Source organism: Oryzias melastigma, linkage group LG14, assembly GCF_002922805.2.
Source record: "Oryzias melastigma strain HK-1 linkage group LG14, ASM292280v2, whole genome shotgun sequence".
Lineage (NCBI taxonomy): Eukaryota > Metazoa > Chordata > Actinopteri > Beloniformes > Adrianichthyidae > Oryzias > Oryzias melastigma.
The window spans coordinates 9163813-9188763 of NC_050525.1; the positions used below are offsets into that span (position 1 = coordinate 9163813).

A 24951-nucleotide genomic window follows, 5' to 3' on the forward strand; every position below is an offset into this window, starting at 1 on the left:
TTCATCATCAGAACACAATTGAGACACAAACAGACGCTGTGAAATGTTTGTATTGATTCAGTTTTCTCTTTGTGAAATCGGTGATGTCATATCTGGTGTTTAGAAAAACAAAATAAAAGTAGTGAGAATGGAGTCCGAATTGCTTTGAAAATCCTGGGCACTTTATAGTTTTTTTTTGGAATTTGGTATTAGGGTTGGAAATCTGACACAGCCTTGTATTATGGCATAGACCTCTATAGGATAGAGTCGCTGTGCTACGAGTCACATGTGCAAAGTTGGATGCCATATTGAAAAGGCAAGATGTCTGCTCACTGCTGAGCTACAATTAGAAAACATTTAACCCTTGTGCTATCTTATGGGGTCCAGATGACCCCACTTTTAATTAAAACATGCTTAGGATAGCACAAGGGTTAAGGAAGATCTGAGTGAGTTCACTTTCGGAATAGTGAACATTTAAGGGGATCTAGTAGTGATGATAGCAACGTCAACACAAACTACGCCTATTCAAAGTCAATGATAGCTTTAGACTCAGCGTTTTCTGGAAGGACCACCTAATTTTTATTTTTATTTTTAGGTTAGTGTGTCTGACTTCAAATCAGACTAGCCGTTCGGTGGAATTTAAACATTTTACCAGTGGAGGAAAAGAGGCTAGCCAGGGTTCCCTCAGTAGTGACTAGCAAAGAGGTAAAGAGTCGGGTGCAGAATCTTCATCCGGAAGGCGGATGAAGGGCGTGTGGCATACAGAAGATCGCTTGCCTGGTGTTGCGGGGGTGGCCGAGTCCTTGTGATAGAGGCTAGGTGGGATCTACTTGTGGAACTCTACCCCTGCCCGGAGCACTTCCCCCATGTCAGTGTGTCAAGGCGGGAAGGGCTCAGGGGTGAAGGTGGCATGCCCTGGACCCCATCTGGACCTTACCATGCCGGGGCCATGGACTGCAGTCTTCACTATGTCCTTGATTTATTTATAGAAAAGCTTAAAATGTCGTTCATCTGTTGCACCTTCTATACAAAAACATTAATACCCAACACATTCTCACTCCTAAGTCGTCACATATTGACGTTTGGTTAAGAACCCCTCCACATCACTTTTGACGTTTTGGGTGTCCCCAACTTGTCGTTTTATCACGTGCTGGCTATTCCAAATAAATCAATGCGCCATAACCTCCGGGTCATAAACCAGAACAGGTCCGGTACCGCAAAGCATAGCACATCAGTACTCAAACCCGGTACCTATTACCCTAACCCAACACCGGACCAGATGTGCTACAGAGTAAGATTGGGGTACCGGTACAGGATGCGTCCCGAGGACAATTTAGTACCACATCCGGTACTGCATCGGTACTGTGTCCTTAGCGTTGCGGACCCTTGATTTTACTAACAGCCAGCCTGTCAAAAATGACGAGTTGGGGACACCCAAAACGTCAAAAAAGTGCCTTTAACCAAACGTCAATATGTGACAACTTGGGGATTAGAATGTGTTGCAATACCACGATCTGAGTTTGATTTTTGTGATTATCAGAGCTTTTTCGATTTAAATGTGGACCAAAATTGAGCATTTTATGCTAATTTTACTGTATTTGCTAAACCATGTGTCAATATGGCATCAATCCTGACCTATATCACTATGGTAAAAGACTGACTATCATTTGCATTTACTGTGCTTGGGATGGGCACCAGCAGAACACTGGTTTGTACCCTGTTGAAGCTGTATTTAGCTTTTTTCCTTATATGTCTGTTCCTCCATCTTAATATTTTAAAATCTTTTATTCTATGTTCTAGTTTGTTTTTTTGTGCATTTTTTTTTCTTTTAACTGTGGATTTTTGTGGACCATCACATGGGGGTGGCGCAGTCATGGCATTTATGGGGGCACTGCCCCCTCTTGCCCATGCCTATATCCAGCTTTGCTTTTTCTATTCCTTTTCTCTCCCTTGAGGTCCAATTCTACCAACGTATTGTATTTTTGCTGACTGAGAAAATGCTGGAAACCCATATTTAACAACAATAGAAGCAACGAAAACACAAATCTGTTTGAAAAAAAGTAGCAAAAAAGTAAATTGGAAAATAGTTAAATTGATATACAAAAGCTTTTTATAAGAAAACATAGTGGGTTATATTTTGCGGGTTCATTTTTTACTCCTATGCCACATTTCTTTCTCCTTTCGTCTTTAATTATTCAAAAACAAAAGCCATAGATGTTTAATTATTTACAAAAATTGTCTGTCTGCTGCTGAAATTTCAAGACAGAACAGAAAGAATACAATATATGTAGGTTATATACAGATACTTCTGTAGTGGACAAATGTTTATTTACCATTTTAAAATTTAAAAGTGACTAGATTATTAGATTAAATGAAAGTATTTTTAATAAATAGAAGAAAACCTTTTTATTGTCCAAAAAAATATTTTTCAATATGCAGTCTTAGTATTTTTTAAATGCATCTCTGGGACACATCCGGATATATTCTGTGTTATAAAGAGCTCTAATGAAATTAAATTAATTTCTTTTTCCTCCAAAAAGGATTCCCAGTGTTTAACTTTTTTCACATTAACTTTTGGAGTCGTTATCTAAAATGCTAATTTTTCTTAAACATAGTAATACTTTTAAAGCTGACCTAAAATAATTTTATTTAAAATTGTTGCAAATGAACACAAGCTACAGTCTTAAGACATTTTAGTTTAACACTACAAGCTTGTTAAACCCACTTTTGGGCAGTTTTTCTCATCTGACTTTGCAGTTGCACCCTAGTTCCAACACATATGCTCGTCTATTTAAAAATACTGAGATGTCTCTGAGCTTAGGTCAAGGTTTCCACATAGATATTATTTTGGCATTCATCTTTCCCTCGATAATCTTCTAGTTTCTGCAGTGCAAAAACCTTCCCACAGCATGATGCTGCCACCACTGTGCTTTAAGGAAGAATAATATTGGCCAGGTGGTGAGTGATAATCCTTCACAATAAGGTTAGCGTTGTTTCAGTTCAGAAAATGAAGTTACTCATAATGTCCACACTCCACCATCCAAATGGTTTAATTCCTCAAATGACCCCTGCTAGCTCTCGAGATAACAATTTCTCATCAACATCAATAGTAAAACTATCAACCTCATATGGAGCATGCTTTCAATATCATTTTGGCTGTTTTCTAATAATAACAAATGTGGAAAACAGGACTCTTGATTAGCTAATCTGAACATTTTAAAGCATACATTTCTGCATTATTAGGAGTTTTTGGTGGGTGGACCCATAGCTAGACTAACTAAAAGTTTTACTTTACTTTGCATCACCCAATTTCTCATTTTTGTAACATTGTTATGAAGTTTGCTCTAGTCAATGAGGGAAAATCACTTCAGGCTTCATGTTGGTACCATTGTGTACACCTCTGTTGATTGTACATAAAAACTGGAGGGAGTTAGGGGGACGTCACCTAAGGAGCTTACTTCCAGCTCCTACCAAATTAACCCTTGTGCTATCTTATGGGGTCCAGATAACCCAAGCCTTTCATCGGCGGGTTATCCATCCAATGACAAATATGAAGGAAGTATTTTATGTCCGGCATGGACTTACGTGAAAATCAAAAATCATAGAAAAAAATATAAAGTTTAGCAGGGGTTTATACTCAATAAACCCCTGTTGTGACAGTAAAATCTGCCCAACACTAGAGGCTCTCAGCCCGTATCAGTTTGCTCAGCTGTTGGACAGGACAACTTAATAAAAAAAGAAGAAGAAGAAAAAAAAAAAGTGCGCTGTCTTGTCGGGTCCAGACGACCCCACACCCAACGTCAACATACCTAGGATAGCACAAGGGTTAAGTCAATTCAGTCGCCATTTTTTAAATTATGCAAATTCAAAGTAAGAGCTAGTAATTAATTTTAATGAATATTTTTAAGTTTTTCTAACAAACTTCTAATGTCAAGATGTAGTATTAGTCGAATTTTTTAAACAAATTGTAGCATTTTTTTTAAATGTTGAAGCTGGGTTGTTGCACAAAGTTTGACCTCGCTTTTAAGTTTGTAAAAATGTGAAACCATCCAAAATGAATTCAATGCATCAAGAAGTACTTTTTTTTTTTTACTGGCAATCTACGTTTAAGTATTGGAGTAGAGACAACTTCAATGTGTCCAACACCTCTAAAGCAGTTCAAAGAAAAAGAAAACAAGTTCCCATTTTTAGAAGTTTACTAAGCGTGATCCATTTCTCCTCTTTCATAGCAGTTGTTACACTTTTTTTTGGCAGATACCGTACAGTCAACCAGGTGGAGTGGCTTGGCAGTTTCACATTCATGTCTTTGCACAGATGCTCCACCGGGTTCAGGTTAGTTCTCCTGTAGCAGCTACTCTGCTTTCTTTTTTTGGCTCGTTGAAACATTAACACTCAGCCCACATCCATATTTGATTCTACTGTATCCTGATAATCCTCCAGACCTAAATAAAAAAAGGAAGAAACCAGTCCCCACAGAGTGATGCTGCCGTTGCTGTATTTAACTGTTATTAACAAGATGAGGCTCAATTTCTCGTTTCCTAAAAACACAGTGTTGGGGATTGTAGCCAAGTCGTTGAGTGTTTGTTCAAACTCCCGGTGGGCTGTCATGTTCCTTTTAGTGAGTAATGACTTCTGTCTGACCACTCTACCATAAAGGCCTCATTGGTGGAGTGCTGCGCTGATGGTTATCCTTTTATAAGAGTCCTCCATCTCCACAACAGAAACCTATTTTTAGTGGCCATACTCCTACTGGTTACCTGACAAAAGCTGGTTTCTCTTATTGCACAGTAAACCTGCAATCCCCCTTTCATTTGTGAATGATGAAGTCTGCTGTGGCATCAAGTGCTGCACAGTCTTTTTTGGGTTTTCGTCTTTGGTTAATGTCCTGAACATCAACAGAAAAGACTTTTGATGACCTCAACACTTGCCAGATTTTTTCTTAGGCCTTTTATTTCCTAAATAAATTGTGCACTGAAGTCCAATAGGCAGGTAGGCATCTAGATAACCCCTTTTTTTTAGGGTGATTTCATGTTTTGTTCTATGTTTTGCCTCTATTTCTTGGCTTCTGTATCATCTATCCTCTGCATCTTCTTTGACTTCTTCCAACATGACATCATAAACGTCCTGTCTGGGAACTCTAGCTTCAGCACCCTTTTACCGATGATTCCACACCTGCTATCTTACCACCCGGTCCAAATTTTTTCTCCACATCACGTCAGCAATTCTCTAGTCCCCTCTTTGTCATAGTCAGTCGTCTTCCTTCTGCCAACACCTGCACCTGTATAGGTCGACATCCCGTACCGCTGCATGTAATTATGATTTTGAGTTGCCCGTAGAGGATTGTAGAAAGGAGCGCCCTCATCTTAAGGGGACCACCTCTGTTCCCTTGAGGCTCGTACGGCCACATTAAGGAATGTCATGAAAATGGAATGTACCATTGTTGTGCATGTGGGAAGTGTATTGTGAAGTATGTTTGATGCTGAGTTCACACAGACCAGGTGATGCTAAACATGCGTTTAGTACGTTTTTACACTGGACTGTTGCTACCCAATACGAGCACATGCCCACCACCTACAATTGGAAGAGGTTTGGTGTGAAATGTCAAAGCAGTGCAAGTCTTGCTCCAGGCTTTTTCTTTCACAGCTCTAGGCTGATATACGAAAGACTTGGAGTCATAGAATTCTGGATGGGCACAAACCACAATTATCAATTTCTCCTGTGATCAGTATGCAATACATACATCAATCCCTGGTTGTATAGTTGTTGGAAAGAAAAGAGATGTCTACATTAAATTGTCAAAATATTTTGTTCTATTTTCACACATATATATATATATATATGTAACTCCATGTCGACAGAAGACGCTCCTGCACATTGTAGGCCTGACAGAGAGGATTCCGCTGCCAGCTCTGGACTTGCTCAGTCCGATTAAACGGACAACATCCTGAACAATGCAAACTTGTCTCCTGTCTGTGATCTACAGGCACAATTGTTTAAGGTTCTGACACAGTGCATTCTAGCCTGTGTGCAGCTTGCTGGTCCAGATTCCTCTTGGTCTGGTGCCGGTAACAACTGGTCAAACTGGTTTAGCTTTTCAATGCGCGCACAATGGATGCACGTTTCGTAAGTAGAACCTGAAAACAGACTTAATAAATTGTGGAGTGATGGAGTTTTGAACGTGAAAACCTGAAAAGTTTACATAGTTTTTTATAGGGAAGTGGTCGCTTAAGCAGACGTTCCCAAAGGGTCTTGTAGCCTAAAATATACATCCATCCATCCATCATCTTGACCGCTTCTTCCCTTTCGGGGTCGCGGGGGTGCCGGAGCCTATCCCGGCTACTGAAGGGCGAAGGCGGGGTACACCCTGGACAGGTCGCCAGTCTGTCGCAGGGCCTCAATCACACACCCATTCACTCTCACAGACACACCTAGGGACAATTTAGAGTCACCAATTAACCTATGAAGCATGTTTTTGGACGGTGGGAGGAAGCCGGAGTCCCCGGTGAAAACCCACACATGCACAGGGAGAACATGCAAACTCCACACAGAAAGGTCCCAGCCGGGAGTCGAACCGGGGCCTTCTCGCTGTGAGGCGAGAGCGCTAACCACTGCGCCACCGTGCAGCCCCCAAAATATACAATATGAACTAATTATATTTCACAGGGGCCTCTAGTCAGCCAGTACCAAGGGGCTTGCATGAGCAATTTTCAAATGCTTGACACTTCCATAAATGAAAAAGGACACAATTCATATATTATAATGAAATCCAAGTTCCAGACAGGTCAAAATTTGACCTAATTTAACTTAAAATGCTTATTCAATAGACAATGCCCTTTTAGAACACTTAAATGTTGTTTAGGGGTTCTTTACAACCTCCCACTTGCAATATGCCAATAGAAATAAACGTGCGTGAACATTTTGGCTCTAAGGACTCACTGAGCGGTCTACGACTTTCAGATTTCCTGCATGCCACCAGCGTGCCTCTAGCAGACTTTCCCATTTTTCACCTGCGGAAAGCCTATATTCAGCTGTAAAGGCTACACATTCTTATTCCCAAGTTGTCACACATTGACGGATGGTTAAGAACCCCTCCACATTACTTTTTGACATTTTGGGTGTCCCCAACTCCGTAGTTTTTTGTCGTGCTGGCTGTTCCAATTAAATCAGGGGGTCCGGTTGTTTTGTCAGACGCGGTACCACGGACCAAACCTTGGGATGCAGTTGGTGCTGGTCCCCTAACCCTAGCCCGTCCGCATCTGGAACCGGTTCTCCATTCAAAACCGGTTCTGATCCGCATCCACTACCAATCTATGTCTGGTACTGTGTTAGGGTTAGGGTTGGGGAACCGGTGCAGTTCACGTCCCGGCACTGGTTTGCAACCCAGACGTTGGAAAGCCTTGATTTAATTGGAACAGCCAGCCTGTCAAAAATGACGAGTTAGGGAAACCCAAAACATCAATTTTTGACTCAGAGAGGTCTTTAACCATGCGTTAAAATGTCATGACTGAGAATGAAAATGTGTTGGTAAGGGCAGTTGTGGCTTTAGGGTTGGGCACCGAAGTTCGGTTCCAAGTAGGAACCGTTATGATTTGCGCGGTTCTACCGAAACCGAAAGATGCGGCTGCAAACGGTGCCGGATTTCGGTTCCAAAGTTCATTGAAGTTTCATTTGTCTGTGGACATGTCAATCACTTGTACTCCCTTCTGATTTTTTACGATTCAGCCTATCTATTTACTTTCTTGTGTTCGTGGGCGGGCTCATATAAAACCGCCGAGATGGTCGGCTTCCGCAACGTCGGTGGGCGGGACTTTCGCTGTGAATAGTGGAGTTTCCGCAATTTTTAAACAACGCTGGAGCCCCATCCCAAAATGAAACAATGAATCGTTTCCTCCTTGTTGGGCTGCTAATAGCAGAAAGCTCGGCTCGGCTCCGCCCACCACCACAGCGGGTCGTCATCATCTGCTGCGCTTTGCAGCCGTGTGATTGACATTTATCTTCCGCCTTATTTTATTGAAATAAAATATTGCTTTTGCCCAAAAACAACTGCAAATAAATGCCACATTCCTGATTTAATTTAATAAAATGTCAGGCTAAAATTTCAAGGACGTTTAAGTTTATTTAAGACGGAGTTTTATATTATGCTTTATATTACGTGCGCACAGCTGCACGGCAGGAGGGAGTCTGCGCTTGTTTGAAGCCGTTCTGCTTTGGGTTTAGGAAGATAAAGGCATTATTTTTTATTACTGAAGTACCGCAATAAGCACCGAAAGGGAACCGAAACCGAAACAAAAGAACCGCGGTAGCACCGGAACCGCATCAGAACCCATCGGTGCCCAACCCTATGTGGCTTAGGCCTTAGTTTCAACAGAATCAACTGCACAGATGGGGATTGCTCTGGTATGGCAATTGCTTTTGTGATTTGTCTTTGTTTTTCTTCACTGCATTCCCCAGAATCCTTCACCAAACTTCACTGTTGACAGGTTGTAGTCTGACAAGTACCTCCAAATCCACACTCCTCCATCAGATTGATGGAAGAGGCTTTCTACCATCACATCCAACATCTTGCATTGCACTTGGTGATGTATTGGATGCATCTGCTCCCGCATCGAAACCTATTCCACAAAACTGAAGACCATATGGAGTCTAAAGATCTGCAGTGATTGACTGTAAAAAACTTTTTTGACAAAACTTCTCCCCTTCAGCATCTGCTGACTCCGCTGTTCGTTGGCGTGGACTGCCCATTTGTGGCTAATTTGGTGTCACACCTTATTGCTTTCACTTCATTATGGTACCACTGGCAATAGTGGCCTAAACGTTTTACGACTATCTTAGCTCTGTATAGTGTCTAAACCCAGAGCTCCTGAGAGAAAGCCATTCTTTCAGAGACATGCTCGGTTGCATGATATTGTTCACCTGTGGCCATGAAGGTGACTGGAACACCTGAGTTCAATTATGTGGATTGGTAAGTGACCATACAGTGCATGCTATGCAAAGTTTTACAAGGAAATATGATTTAGAACGAAAAATTAACAACTTGTAAGACTAAACTGCTATTAAAAACAACACAAAGTGTTCTCTCTTTTGGGTCATTGATCGGTTCAGGCTTTAACACAGAGAGGTCAACACAGAGAGGCCAAGTTTTCAGAATCTTAGATTAATAAATACCTAAAAGTGTAATGTTCCTCAAACCGATCTCCAGTGCGGAGTCTGCAAAGTCACAGAAAGTCACGTTCTTATGTTATTTTCTGTGATTTAAGCCTATATTTAATTGATTTTAATTCTCTTTTTTTACCAAGAACATAAATGGGTTTTACTAGAAATGACAAACAAAACACTCGATTTTTTTGTTGTTTCTTTTAACCCTATAGGTTACCCTATAACCATTTGTATTTGATACATGCATTTCTGAGCTCCCAATGTCATTGGCAGGATCCAAAATGTCCTCAAAAAGCCATTGGATATAACTTGGTAAATGTTTTGTCAGGATCCAAAATGTCCTCAAAAAGCCATTGGATTTAACTTGGTAAATTTTTTGTGCCCCGTAGTTCATCACCATACCACTAGGGACAGTAGAACAACTTTTACTGATCATTTCAAAATGGCTGCTTTGTGAAATCTTTTGATTTTTTTGTATTATTTTCAATATTTTTGCATCTTAAACTTCCATGATTGTGCTCAAAACTCACTAAATCACCTAACAAATTATTATTAATAAGAACTTTATCTCATCCAAAAAATTCTATTGCAAAAACATGTTTTTGTGGATTTCATCAAAAAGTTTTAAAAAACAATCTTAATTAACCAAAATGATTGGATTTTCTGACAACTATTCGATTTTGTCACAACACTTCACAGAGAAAGCTGTAAAGAAAGAGTCAGAATATTTCATTAAGGTTATTCGGAGGGGAAGTTTTTAATGATCTTTAATTTATGATAATGTATAATAAAATATATAAACAACTTCTTCATCAAAAGCTTTTGTAGCTTTAGAGCATAAAGAAAACTCAGCCTCCTGCTGGGAATGATAATAAACCTGAAAATTAATGATGAGGGATCTGACTGATGAAATGAAACCGTTTGATCAACATCCAAGAGGATAAACTTGGTGCTGTTTAGGAGAAGGTATAACCCCCAAAAAGAGCAGCAACATTTTCCTCATCACACCTTTTGATATGTATATGACCTAATATGACACATTTTTTCAGAGTCACTTAGATCTCAAATGTCACATCTGAATGTCCAATTTTTTCATAGTCTTTTCTTGCTTAATTATAGAGTGCTGTACCAGGTTGTCGGGGGGTGGTCGATCTAACGAATTGCAAACATTTGGAGAATTTACTTTTCTGAATGTTCTAGGAACAGATAAAAGATGCCTCATCTGCTGTTTTGGTGATGTGTAAAGCGATTTAGAAAAAGTAGAAAATCCTTTATTACAGACTCAAGGTCCGTTTGCCACAAAGACACAACAATAAAATAAAATAAAAAAATGTAAAATAAAATAAAAAGAGACACTCATGATAATACAAGTATTGGAGCTAATAAGAACAATGACATAAAACGACCAAGTGTCGTAAACTTAAAAAACTAAAAAACAAATGCAGACGTAAAATTAAATAAAAAACATCAACGTTTAAAAGAAGCGACCATAGCAAAACCTACAAATTGGAGTTGAGTTACAGTAACAAAGGGGAAATTACACTTTTTGTTCAATTAAATTGGACAAGTGTGTCTTGGAACGCCACATGGTAACCAAGATGTGTTAAATCTATGAAGTCCTATATCTTATAAACTGCTTCCAAGAGTTTGTTTTTAGGATCTTTATTAAACGAAGAGGCATCACTGACATGTTACATTCATTGACTATATACAAGAACTGGACAGAGTTAGTGTGATGTCACCCCTTCAAAATGGTTTTCGTATGAAGTCGGCATTTTTTTCTGATATGGATGCCGCCACGTTATAGCCAGACGACGTCAGTAAGCAGTGTCAGTCTGGGTCATCGTTTCTATGGCAACCACTCTCCCCAATCAGGGGGAAGCTTGTTGGAAGGCCACACCCCTACCATTTGAAAGTGGGCTCAGAAGAATCTGTCAATCAGACATTTCTAACGCTCATCATAACAGCACATACTTTCACTGAGGCATCTGATTGGTCAGCAGTTTATAACCTGATTAGCTAAAGAAAAAAGGAAAAAAAAGAATTAGCAAGAACATCATCAAAGAAAAAGGCATCAGAGCAAGAATGGTTATTCTGACAAATCTAATGACAGAGTAGTTTATTTCTCAATAGAACTCTAGGGGATTTTGGATTTCGGAGTCAGGCAGTACTTCCTGTTTGGGGTCACTCTGTCCAGCTCAGGTTTTCAGGTTTACTTTTGAACTTTTCCTAAAAAAAAAAGTAGTTTTATTAGCTTATTTGAGAGTTTTTTGCAATAAACATAAAAGATATCTTAACCTAATTTAAAAATAGTCATTTTTCTTGTTGCGGTCAGCTCTAATGCTGAAATATGTTGTTCTTAACCTTTTTTTTCTTATATATGTATAGGATTTTGGCTTCCTGGAGTCAGCAGGTACTTCCTGTTTGAGATCACTCTGTCCAGTTCTCGTATACAGTCAATGTCACAGGAAATGTTCAAAGTTTTTCTTCTCTATTAATTTGGTTTTCTGTTGTTTAAATGTAGTAAAAACAAAACGTATTATCATTTTTAGAGAGGCATATATATATACATATATATATATATGTGTGTGTGTATATGCACTTCTGTACATGCGTTTCTGAAAGCTCTTGCAGATGTCATGATTGCTCCTGTTTTTCTTCATTGGAGTAATACACATTTATTTCCCCATTTTTTTTTAAATCTGTTTACTTTTTTAAAACATTGGATTTTTATTTCCTTTACAGATGCATTTAAAGCACACTTCACTGCAATTTTAAAGGCAACCTGTGACACACAGATTTGTATTTTATTTTATTTTTTTTGTAGAATTCATCAGTAAAATCCTCTGAGATCATTACTTTTAAAAATCTTGATTTTTTTATTTTTTTAAGTCATGTTTTTGATGTTTCACTAACTTGTACAGTAAAAACTGAATTCCCAGGCTGGAACTTGGAGTTCCTGTTTTCTAGGAACAAACAGACCCAGCAGGTCCACCTCTTTGAGCAGTTGGGCAATCAGCAGACACATCAGATCCATGTGAGGAGAGACTTTGAAGAGGAACCTAGTTCTGCCTAAGCCGAGCAGAGGAAAACTTTCAACAACCTTTTGGTATTTTGGAGTTTCTTGAAAAACTTATTTAACCCTTTAATCTACAACCAAAAAAAAGTAACACTGTGTTTAAATTGGAGAGTTTAACCACTCTTATGAGATAGTCCATTTAATCAGAAAAAAATACATGAATTGCAATTTTTATGTATATGTTTATTTAAATTAATTTGTTTGAGTTTCTATTCAATTACAAGTTGTTACAATGGGATTCAGTTGTATAGCACCCCCCAGGCGAAAAATAAAATGGGGCCCTCTGTAGTGTTTGTATTAATCTTTTTTATCTGTATGTTAAAATGTCTAATAAGTTCTGCATTGGTCCACTATAGACAAAATCAATGTCGAGGGTCAAAATGTTTTGATAAGCATTCAAAAACTGAAATCACTGCTAAACTGCTGTGCGGCAGACATGGGAACATGCGAGGAAATCGAACAGGAAATACACAAATACAGCGATTTTGAGTATAAAAACTGAAATGATTCAAATCAAACATATAAATTGCATTTATGGAACAGGTTAGTGAACACATACTTTTATTATTATAGGCTAAACATCTCATGATGACAGGTGACGGCAGGTGAAGCAGTGCCTCCCCTGACCGAATGTCCCTGTTTGAAACTTGTTTCAATACGGAGCTAAAAGCTGCAGAACCACTCCCTAACCTACAAAAAACACATTTTTCCTGCAAAGGCAGAATCAAAACCGCTTAATTGGGAGTTTAACTGCCCAATCTGGGAAAACTGAATTCCCTACTCACTAACCCAAGAGAATCTGGCCACAGAGAAAAAATATGGCGCACGAAAATTAAAATCTGGAGGTCCTAACCCCCCCCCCCCATCCCCCCGTTTTAAGATTTCAACCTTTTTTTCCCTTTGACATACCATAATTGCTTACGCGATCAGCTGATTCACAGAGCAGCAAAAAAAAACTAATTTTACTGTCTTTTTCTCTTGAGGTAAACAGGTGTAGTTTAACAAATTTGACTTGAAAATAAAACGTTTAAGGTTATCTGTTCAATTTGAAGCTCATCTTGCACACTAAACTGCGAGACAGTTACAGTTTATTCACATCTAAAGGCTTAAAGTTCTGAAAATTAAAAAAAAAAAAATCATTTTTGAAAGGGTTTCCTAAAGTTGTAAAATTTCCGCTTCTGGCAACAGATTTTTCTAGCGCCATCTTGCATGTGACCAGAGGTCCCTCCACTGACTTGCTGTTGACTGGAATATACCATTGCTGCAGAGGTACGGGGGAGGATGAAACACTTTCACATGATCGGCCGAAGCCATTTCAGTGATTTGTGTTGTTTTTTTTAATCTGACAGTTAGATAATAATGTTTTTAGATACTTTTATTGAGAGTTCAGATTGAGGTCACAGAGTGTTGGGGGTCCCAGACAATCGCCTACCTTTGCCTAATGGTAAGTCTGCCTCTGAATGGGATTGATTATGATTATTTAAATGATGCGAGTTTGACAAAAGTGTCAGCACTGAATCAAAGATAAACCCTTCACCATTGCAGCTTTTTATTTGAATGAATAAACTTAAAATACTCAGTTTGATTCCCAATGCTGTACGAAATTGAATTATGATTCCTGGAAACTATTTTTGTTTTCCGCAAAGTTTTACTTTTATCTTTTTTCCATTTTTTTTTATTACGTTGTAGTTTCTGGAATTTTTCTTTGATTTCTAATCAGTAATGTTGTTTTTATCGTTTACCTTTTTAATTACTGTTGTGATATTTAATATGTCTTTGTGTCGAGCGTTTGATGTGTTTTGCCCTTTAGGGCCACTGTAGATCTGAAATAAAAGCGTTCCAAGAAAATGCTTGGCATTTTTTCCTCAGTAAAACCTTGTATCAAATGGAGTTTTCTTTTGTTCTGCTGTTCCATTCATATTCTTTGAAATGCTCGTTCATTAGACGCTGAAAGACTCCTGGACAAAAAGGGCCAAAGACACATTCCACAGCTATAATAACAAATTATGTTCAAGCTGACATTTTTCACCCTTTGCAGGTGAAGAGTTAATGTTGTAAAGATTATATTGTGAATAATCAAAATGGCCCTATTCACCTTTTTATGCAAAATCAAACAATAAATGGTTAAATAATTAGACTAGTCTTTACAGATTGTGGAAAAGCAATGAGACGTTTAGTGACCTGAAAATCATTTACATGTTCCTGAACACACCGCAGTAAAACACTTCACATTTAGACCAAAAAACTCTGTAAATAAAATTACAGGATCATCACAAAACTGCACATGAAGCTCTGAAATCTGGACCGGCTCCAGCCTCCGGAGCACTTTACTCCGCTCCGCTCTTTTTTTCTCACGCATGGCAAACACGTCCTTGGAGACTGCATCTGCATTGTGTAAGCAGTGACCTCTGACAATAAGTGACAGATTCTGACAAGCAGACCGGACTACATGTAAAATCTGTCTCACTCATTTGCACACCTTTCCTACTGGGAATAACACAGAGGACTAAATATCCTTCTGTCTGTGAGGCTGTGACATGTGCAGCCTACAGCAAACTACAAGTGCTTCAATGCATTATAAGCAATTACGTTTTATGACAATCAAAGCATGCCTTATTTTGAATCTTTTTTTTACCACTTTAACATTCACTTTCATTTGCACAAGTGGAAAAAAGTCACAAATTACCATTCTTTATTCAATAAAACACAAAAAGCTTTTCAATCACTCCTTATTTACAAAGTCCCAGTCAGGTGTCAGAGGATTTCTGTGTTTTTTTGGAGGGAAAGAATGCTGAGTTTCATCTCAAGAAGTCTACTGTGAAGCACAGAAGTGGAAACACCATAATTTGGGGCTACTTTTCTGATCCACATTAAAGGAATGAATGGACTCATCTATGATTTTAGACCCAAATCATCCTTCAGTAAAATGATTGAGGATGAAACATGGCTGAAACTTTCAGTATGACAATAATCCTCAACGCATCGCCATGGCAACAAAGGAGGGGCTACTTAAAGAGCATCTTAAGGAGCTGGAGTGGTCTAGCCAGTGTCTGGAACTCAATCGAGCAGGGGTCCCCGACCCTCTCCAAGCCACGGACCAGTTTAAATTAGACAATATTCAAAGTTTCTGAAAATCTAATTTTCAAAATAAAATGCTACCACAAGAAATTTAATTTAAAATAGTCTAAAAATATCAGTAGATTTTTTTTTCAACAGATGATGAAGATTCAATGAAACAAAATTGTTGATTTGTAGAAGTTGTTGCTAATTTGAAAAAAATTCCATAAAGGAAACATTGCATGATTTTTCCCTCTACAGAATGCCATTTTATCACTAAATCCAGATTCCGATTATCTTTCAGGGCAATAAGATTAACCATATTTTGTCTTTAAATAAATCCACATTTTTACAAGTTTCCACACATCAGCAACTTTATTTGGTTCAACCTTCATTCTTGGTAAAATGTTTGTAAAACTTTGTATATGAAGATTTTCCCTTCAATATCAAAGTGGAGGCTAACAACCAGATGCTAGCTTCAGCTACATCTGACTTTTAAGGTGTGATGGATAAATAAGGCAAAATAAAATGACGCAACCTTCGTAAAACTGGTATTTTCTCAGAATGATATAAATGTGAATCCATCGTGTCTCCAACTTCATTATCTGTGTGTGAAACAGTCGAGAGTTTGTCATCACATTTTAGCCAGAGCGTTTCAACTGTCTCAATAATTCTGTATGTCGAGGAGGACTCGGTTTTGTCTGTAAACAGCAGCTTTATTGTTCTTTGAAGTCGAAGGCTCTTATTCCGTTTCCTCACTGGCTCTTTTCTCCCAGAAGAAACTCTCCAAACACGTTTTATTGTTTGGTTTTTGCTAGCTTTTTATCTTTGGGGTGCTAGCTTAGCAATCCAGTTAGCCTTGCAGCTTTAAGTCACATGACCAAGATGGATGTTGTGAACAGAATCTGGCAGTTTTCCAAAATAAAAATTATAGAAATAAAAATTACAGAAAATAAACTAAATGGAAATAATAAGTCAGTGCATGTGTTTATTTGTTTCTGTTTCAAGTGACTCATAGACTGGTCTGCAGCTTGAGGGTTGGGGACAATTGTAGTCAGAACTCCACGCAGAAATGAGACATCTCTAGGTACGTATCATCAAAATGTTGCGTACGCTCACTGAGTTTCTGTTAGCGTGCATGCAGAAGCAGAAAGCGCTCTCAAGGGTCTGAATTATCAGCGAGGAAGGCTTATATGTATGTAGAGATGTCTTATTTCTAGGGTTGATAAAACTGATAAATCGATTTGAATCGATTTAATCTTAACAGATCAATAATTGATTCATAAAAATATAGATCAGTTTAGCACATAAAGCTAAAGTTTGCTAGCTTGATGCTAACTTTTAATCGCATGTCCCATAGGACGGCTAATGCTAACGCTCGGTCGACCTAAACATACATTGCTGACTAAATTAACATCTTTATAAACTCACAGACATGAATTTTCAAAACTCTTTTAAGGAACTATTTTTAAGGTAAACATTTGTGGTCTAAACTCTAAAACACAGTTTTCAGGAATAAGGTGTAATCCTGTAGCGCGATCGCCACCTAGTGGTCAAACTGAAACGCGCTACAGGAGAAGCAGAACAATGTTTACAATGTTAATGATCTGAAGATTTTTGTTAGAATTTCTCCTTTTGATAATCTTTGTAACGCTGTATGTTATTAACAATCTCATTATTTCACTGATACATTTTACAGTATGTGAACTGTATCAGATTAAAATAAATATATTCAAAACATATAGTAAATTATTAATGTATTTATCAACAAATATCGATAATTGTGTAAATTCAAAATTGAATTGAACTGAAGAATCGAAAGAATAAAAAAAAAAATCAGAATCGAATTGATCCAGGCTTTTGTGAATTGAATTGAATCATTTCTAGAAATAATAATCGATACCCAGTCTTACTTATTTCTGCGTGGAGGTTTGACTAATAAATAACACCATACAACGGCAATAGAGAATCTGTGTAGAGAACTGAAAGCTTGTGTTGCTTAGCAACAGCTCCCTAAAACTCACAGCTCTTGAGAAGATCTGCATGGAAGAATGGACCAAAATAGCAGCTGCAGTGCAAACCTGGTGAAGACCTGTGAGAAACCTTTGACCTCGTCACTGTTAACCAGGATTACATTACAAAGTATTAAGGTGAACTTTCATTTTTGACCAAATGCTTATTTTCTGCACTATTATACAAATAAATTCTTTACAACAATGTGATTTTGACAAACTGCTTTAAGGGTAAAGTCAGTCTTTCCTCCAGTTCTGATTTGAAGTGATCCATTTATTGTAACTACTTTAAACTCAAAGGTGCTTAAAGAAGAAGTTTGACCTAAAAAGTTTTATTTTTTTAAACTGGGATATATATTTCACTGTGGAGCATAATGGGCTATTTTCAGACTGACACCTGGCTGTTCAATTTCCTCCTGACCATGTCAGTGACATGCCTCTCAGCTTCTAATTTGCCGTGTGAATGACATTTTCTGCTGCTGCAGCTAGAAGACACACGAGTGCTGCAGCAGCATTCTCCACAGTTGGTTCACTGAAAAGAAACCATCAGTTTGTGACAAAACTTTGTCTGACTATTCTAACGAGAACAGTGTGGTTTAACATCTGTGACCTTATGTGCTTGGAGTCTACGGAGGAGAAGAGGCAGTTTAGGATTTGAATTCTGCCTGTCAGGGTTACATAATGTTCCTTTAATGAAACTTTAACCAAAATAAAGTGTGTTCGGAGTGGATTTGTTGACTATATATAATGATTTGGCTCAATATCTTGTCAAAAAGGGATTGCAAACAAAATCTTTTAGATTATTCAAGCATCAGAAAGTTAAAAAAAATCCAAATGACCCAATTTGTGGGAGTAGAAATATTGAAGGCTGAAAGCGCCAGCTGTCGCATTGTGAATGTTTTTTTTTCCTGCTCAACAAAAGAGATGCAAAATGATCTTCAAAATATTCAGTGACAACCTGGAATTCACTCTGACACCATTTTAAATGCAAAGAAGTCCAGACTCCTAAAGTCCCGCCTCTGTTGATACAGCTCTCTGGTAAAGTGCAGACTTACCATCTTCTGTCGGTACATAAATGTTGAGGTAAAGGCAGTCCTCGCTCTGGTTCTGAACATAGGTGGCTGCTGCATCCAAGTTGTCAGTGAACCACACGGGGAGCATGATTTCCGGCAGCACGCCGTGCACGTTCTGGGGGCACACGGGCGCGAACTGGGTGGCGTTGCGGATCTCCTGCCAGGAGCCCGGCGCTTCGGGAGGCTGGAAACGCCGCTCGCCGACCGGAGCGGTGGCGTACGGCACACCTAGGAACTGTTCTACCGGGCCCAAGATCTCATTGTTGAGTTCCTTGCGGATGCCGCGGACTTTTCCATAAACGGTGGACACGATGGGGTACTTCAGGTCGATTCGCTGAGAGGACGACAGCGTCAGGTGCAGCACCAGCCCCAGGAGCCACAGTAGACAGGGTTTAGCAACCTGCCGAGACGTGTTAGGCCGCCTCCCACCGCAGCCTTGGTGGCCGGTGCCATAAAACAAAAGAAACATGTCCAAAGCAAAGGCTGGCACGCTCAAACTGCAGGGACGTAAGCGAGGACAAGAGTGGGATCTAACTTAAGGGGGTTACAGGAAATGACAGAGGCGAGAAGAGGGACGGTGGAAGGGGAGCAGTTAATAGGGTTTCTAGGATGACATGGTGAGCCGGAGGGACAGGTAGCATTCTCAAGTAGCCTCTGTGGTCTCGTCGGCTCTCTCCATTGAAATTCCCATCGGGTCCAGCGCAGCAGTCTGGACGCCAATTAAACCTGAAAGACACAGACAAGTTGCAGGTTTCAGCGCACGTCTGTGAATAAACGCTTTAAGCTGTGTCAGTGTACTTAAGCGGCACAACAGGTACATCGATTTTAGCCAAAATGAAGTCTTTGAAGCAAAGAGGGTATGGATTTGAATGGTGCACTTTACACAAATCTGAGCAGAAGCTTTAAGATTCCGTTTTTATTCACATGAGGAACCAAATCATCCTTTGTTTCTTCATCCTTGTTGCGACGATACATTTTTGGTGGAGTTTTTCTTTGGAAATTCAATTTGGTAGCCGAGATTCATCAAAGTGACCTGAAGAACCCTTGTTGTTTTCAACTAAGAGCAACACTGCAAGTGCCCTTCTCTGACTCACAAATGCCACACAAAAATACTGCAATTCCTGTTCCAATCAAAGGACAATGAAACAATTCAATGAAGGTCCCGTGGTATGGAACACAAAAGAGAAATGCAAGGCCATAAATTGCACAACAAATAGAAACCCATAGAAACAAAATAATGCAAACATAGATTAGTGTAATTATGGAAGAATTAAAGTTTTTTTGTAATTATTTAAATAAAAGGTGATTTTACTCTTAAACTAATTTCTTTCATACCATCAAATAAAAAATTCTACCATTTTAAGAACTTGTTTGTGTTTATTTGTGTGAACTCCTCTGCTGTCAGGAAAACAGTTTGTCTGTTTTATTCGTATGAAAAGTTTCACTAGAGGGGAACATTATCAATGTCAGGCCACGCATGGTGTAAACAGTCGTCTAAAGCCTCGTTTTCACTGAACGGTCCAGTACGATACGGTCTGGATTGTTAAATAGACCCATTAAACAGTTCCAACCTGTACCTCTTGAGGCTAACATCTGTTGTAGGTCCATAGAAAAGTGGAACAGAATGGTAAGGGTGGAGCCGCTGCAGCCACCCTTTGACTGGCAGAAAGTGACGACGAGACTAGTAAGCACCAGTATAGAGCTAAGCTAGCAATTCTGTTTTCCTCTTTACGGCGGAATTCTTTTTTCAAACATTAAATTCCTGTTAAACTCGATGTAGCAGAAGTAGAGCAAGAATATGGACGACCTCCATTGTTGTTGCTTTTCTAGTCGTTGCACTTCAATTAGGCAATGACTGGACTGCTCAGTGGAAACAAGGCTCTAGTACAATATTTTCTTCAGAACCAACAGCAAACTTCACAATTCAATCAAGCGATCCTTTAATGTACAATGGGAGAGAGCACCAAACGTTACACCAACGCAAAAAAAAAAGTTCCAAATTTGCTCTTTCTTTATATATTCATTTTCTGCATCCTTGGCTGTTGACCTTGTCGATCAATCTCCTCCGTGCGGTGTGGTGTCTCCTGTACAGAATGTGTTCAGTTTGCCACATGAGCAGAGGGGGACCTGGTTGCAGACAAGACGGCGACTGAAAATCATTAGCCGGAAGGAAGTCCAGAACCGGAAAATCATTCGGTCGAAAAATACTCTTGTTTTTGGTTGAAAAAGACTAAAATATCTGTGTTTTAAGCTTTGAGCCTTTAGCACTGGAGGGGTATCTATCAAAACCTACAATGCTCTTTGACATACTGTAGCTCCACACGATCGAGGTGAATTAGCTGATCTGCAGAGAAAAGCGGTTTAGCGCTGATAAGTAACACTTTAACTGATTTGCAACAAACTACTTATATACATTTTTACATTCCAGCACAAAGCACCTTTTTCTCCACGACAGAATAGGATGATTCCCGTTGATCCCATAAAAGTTTGAAGCTAACTGTGGTCAAACGCTTCAATGTAAAAGTCTTAACAGTTTTACAAATGTGATCACTTTTGTTAATATCTTTTTTGAAATAAATAAAGCCTTTTGACACATTTTAGCTAATCCTGGACACTTAACCTTTTATTCAAAATCCAAAGTTTTTCTAAAGTGGCTACAACTCTGAATTCTGTGGAAATTCCACTTCCGGCTAATAATTTTTGGCCGTTTCCGTTTCGACACAATGGCTGACATCATCGTGGTCCTCTTACGTGACTCTTCGAGCGTGAGCAGATCTTCGTTTTTATTCTACAATACTAATTTCTCTGCAAAAGTTTGAACTTTAAGAGAGTTTAAATAATAGAAAAAAATGAAAATGTTCATTTCTGTCTGAGAAATGTGTATAAAATGTGCGGTAAGGGTTTTTACAATTGTAAAAAATCACTAATAATTACAAAAATAAAGATGACTACTTTGCAGATTTTGTTTATCGTGTCTTTTTAGAACACAAATACTGCAATAAACAAGGGAATACTGTATAGTAGTTAGAATAAGATAAATTCAAACCCCTACCAAAGCTAAGAAAAGGTTGATTCTACGTGTAAATCATTGTACTATAAGAATAGAATAAAAAAAAAAAAGAATAAAAATGCCCCAAAAACAAATGGCTCCATAACACAGGCTACAGTCTGCCTCTTAGCTCAACTCAGTTACTTAGTTAACTTCCCCCCCCCCAAAAAATAGTTTATTTATGCATAAAAAGAACCTTCAAAAATTACAAAAATTACTTTTGGGAAAATATTTTATTGATATTTTAAAGTATTTATCTATAAATCTCAAATTGAACTTTAAAAATTACAAGAATTTAAAACGAATAAGATGACCTCTCATAATTATTCATCTGCTGTATAATTACCCGACTTAGCCTGTCCAACAATCCCAGTGGTGTAAACGATCTCCACCATTCCGAATGATTTCCTGTGGTCAGAACATTGCATCGGCTCTTCCCGCCTCGGTTCCTCAGTGTCGGTTAGCTTTCTCCCTCTGATCAGTTCAGTTGCCTTCACACCATTACAGATGAATGGGCTGAGCTTATCTCACGATAGCTTTGGGAGTCGGAGCCGTTTAGGTGTGATAACGGCTTTATGTGTCGCTAACTGTAGGCTGCATGCCACCTCATTCCTTCAACATCCCTAACGCTGCACTACCACTTCATTTACAGACAGCTGGCTAAAGAAATGCTGCACCAATACAGAGGTTTTAGAAGATTCGGGTGGGCTTTTTGGAATCCGTGGCACAAATAAGAATTTTGTGGTGAAAGGGAGATGTGTGAGAACACAGACATGGTCAGAGTTAGCATGTTTGTACATGTGTTGGTAACGTGCACATGTCTACAAGCCTTCAACAAGAAGTTAATTTTAGACAATGCAAGTTACTGTTTTGGTTTTTGGATAATGTGAACATTATCCCTGCCCTTGACATCAGATAGTTGACAGAAAAGTCTGTTTGTTTGTTTTTTAATAGAGATGTTTTTTAAAAACTTTGATGAAATCCATATTTTTTGTAATTTAATATTTTTATGAAAATCCGGTAATATTTTTAAAATCCAAACATATTGATATGAGTGTCAGGAAAAAACACCTCATTTACCCACTGTCTCACGTTTGATCCACACATTTTTAACATAACTGTATTATTAAGAATTAATTATCAACAGTTTTTACATTATTTCAATACAGCAAGTAGTCATTTAGAAAAACAAAGCCCAGCAACAGATGAGTTATTCTCACCATTAGGTGTTGAAAATTAGCTAAACTTTTCCCGCCAAAAGTGTTTCAGAAATTTCATGGAAGCAGCCATTTTGAAATGAGCAGAAAAAGCCCTCTAATGCCCCTAGTGGAATGATGATGAACTACAGAAAACATGGATCAAGTCATATACAGTGGATTTTTGAGGAATGTTTTGATTATTTTAATGAGATGGGGTCTCAGAAATTAGTACATCAAATATGATATTGCTGGTTGTATAGGACTAAAGTTGCCTAGCAATCGGCAACATTTAAATTCCAAGTTATGTCAGTAAGAATGTGCTTGCTTTTGTTCATCTGCTCTTTCTTCTCTTTTGCTTCTGTACACACTGTAAAAACACCTCCCCACCAACACCTGTAAATAAGTCAAGGATTCAGAAATTTGATCGTTTTTAAGTAAGCAAAAAAAAAAATCTACCAATAAGGTAAAAACAAATTGTCCAACCACAAGTCACTTTTCCTAAAGTAGGGGTGTCAGACTTAATCGCACAGGTGGCCAAAAACCGAAACACACCTTAGGTTGTGGGATGAACAGGATAAACATTTACTGAACACACTAAAACAACGTTTTTGAAACTTTAAAAACACTATTTTTTAACATTCATAAAGACAGAACTAAATAAACTTAAACATTAAACAACTTTCAATATTTTACTCTCTGTAATTATATATTTGGTCAAAATATACAAGTTATAATTAAGCACAAGATAACAACAGGCCATTAACTAAAATAAAATAAAATTATCTGGAGGGCCGGATAGAATTACCTAGAGGGCCGGATCCGGCCCCCGGGCCTTGACTTTGGCACGTGTCTTAATCTAAGATTATTTTGCTATGCTATTGTAAGACAAAAGATAAGACATATTTTTTTGAAACATGGGTCTTTTTACTTTCTTAAAATTAAGTTTTTGCATGAATCAGCAATTAAACACAGGATTGTGTGTCCTTATGTAGGTTTTAACATAAAAACTGAAATCAAGATCTACTTTTTAAGATAAATCTATGCAATTTCAATCCTTTTAGCAAATACTAAATGCAGGACTTGAGACTTTGTACTTTTTAGTCCTTTAACATCGGAGCTGTCATCGGCGACACATAAATAAGACACGCCCTTTGTCATATCGTAACTGTTTGACTGTTTACATGATCAACAAAAATCAGCTGATCCTGATGCAAAGAAAAGTGGCTTCTCATATCGGCTTTGCGCTGATATACAAAATCGATTTGATACGTGCCGATTTGGCTTTTAAAACGATGCAAATCCACTTTTCCTGACAGAATCTGCAGATTTACGTTAATTCACTAAAGTGTTGCATATCAGGGCATGGCTGCTTTTGTCTGCTTTACAATCTGCTGCAATTGTTAATGGTTGATTGCATCAATGGTTGAACAGTTAGTCGAAAGAATGCAAACAGTGGAGCTAAATAAACACAATTAAAGCTTTATTGAGTTGAATTCTGAGACATATGCAGGACTTTGTGTTCATCTTTTTGCATCAACATTTTCAGGAATGTTCTTTATTTTGTGCACAATATAAAATGCATTTAGATATAAATGCCCATTGCAATGTTTTAGCTTCATTTGTGAAGACGTCTCTGTTGGAGACATCTGTGTTTGTATTCTTGTGGTAAATGTGAAGGAACATATGGCACGAGCCCAAGGTCAGAGCACCTTTAGTATGCACAGTAGAGGCAGAGCTGCTAACAGAGATGTGTCCTTTCTAGGCAGTATCGCAAAGGCAGGTCAAATGTTTGTAGCCTGTCAGACTACTCATGCAGCCATTGACACCTTGCGTGCACAAACATGCATGTGCACGACACGCAAATGCAGAAAATGCAATCAGGCGCCAAATGCTGCATGTGAGTGGAGCCTCCATTGTTAGAGCAAGTGAGTCTCAACTCTCAGCATGTAACTTGGAAGCGGTAGTACCTTGATATTCCTAACATCTGTTTGCATCCACCATCCATGAGTGGAAATGGGGCTGAACATGCACCTCTGCACAGAAAATGGGATAAACGGACACACAAATCACGGGGCTGATGGGAGCCGTTTTCTGCTGCGTCTTATATAATGCACCGCCCTGTCAGCTGAGGCTGTTGGAGAAGGTAATGCTTCTTTGCCACTGGAGCATTTTTATGGTTATGTTTAAATTGATATGGTCAGAGTGGTTTATGAAAATTTTCACTGAATGCTTTGAGGAAAATGCTTGGTGGGATTGGTCTCATTGTAGTCTGTTGGGATTATGTGCAGTGTTTCAGCTGCCAGGACAGGTTTTCTGTTGGTTTGGACTTTGGAAAACCAAAAAAAAA

The 24951-nt window shown here is 38.6% G+C and overlaps 1 protein-coding gene across 3 annotated transcripts in view; it reads right to left on the minus strand.

Moving 5' to 3' along the window:
* The window catches only part of nlgn2b (neuroligin 2b), a 128121-nt gene that overhangs the window by 57658 nt on the left and 45512 nt on the right, over positions 1 to 24951 (minus strand). For all 3 annotated transcript variants that reach the window (XM_024265912.2, XM_024265913.2, XM_024265911.2), the window contains exon 2: positions 18339 to 19082. In XM_024265912.2, the coding sequence (XP_024121680.1) occupies positions 18339 to 18825 (487 nt within the window). In that variant the 5' untranslated portion in view covers positions 18826 to 19082. The remainder of the gene's footprint in view (positions 1 to 18338; positions 19083 to 24951) is intronic.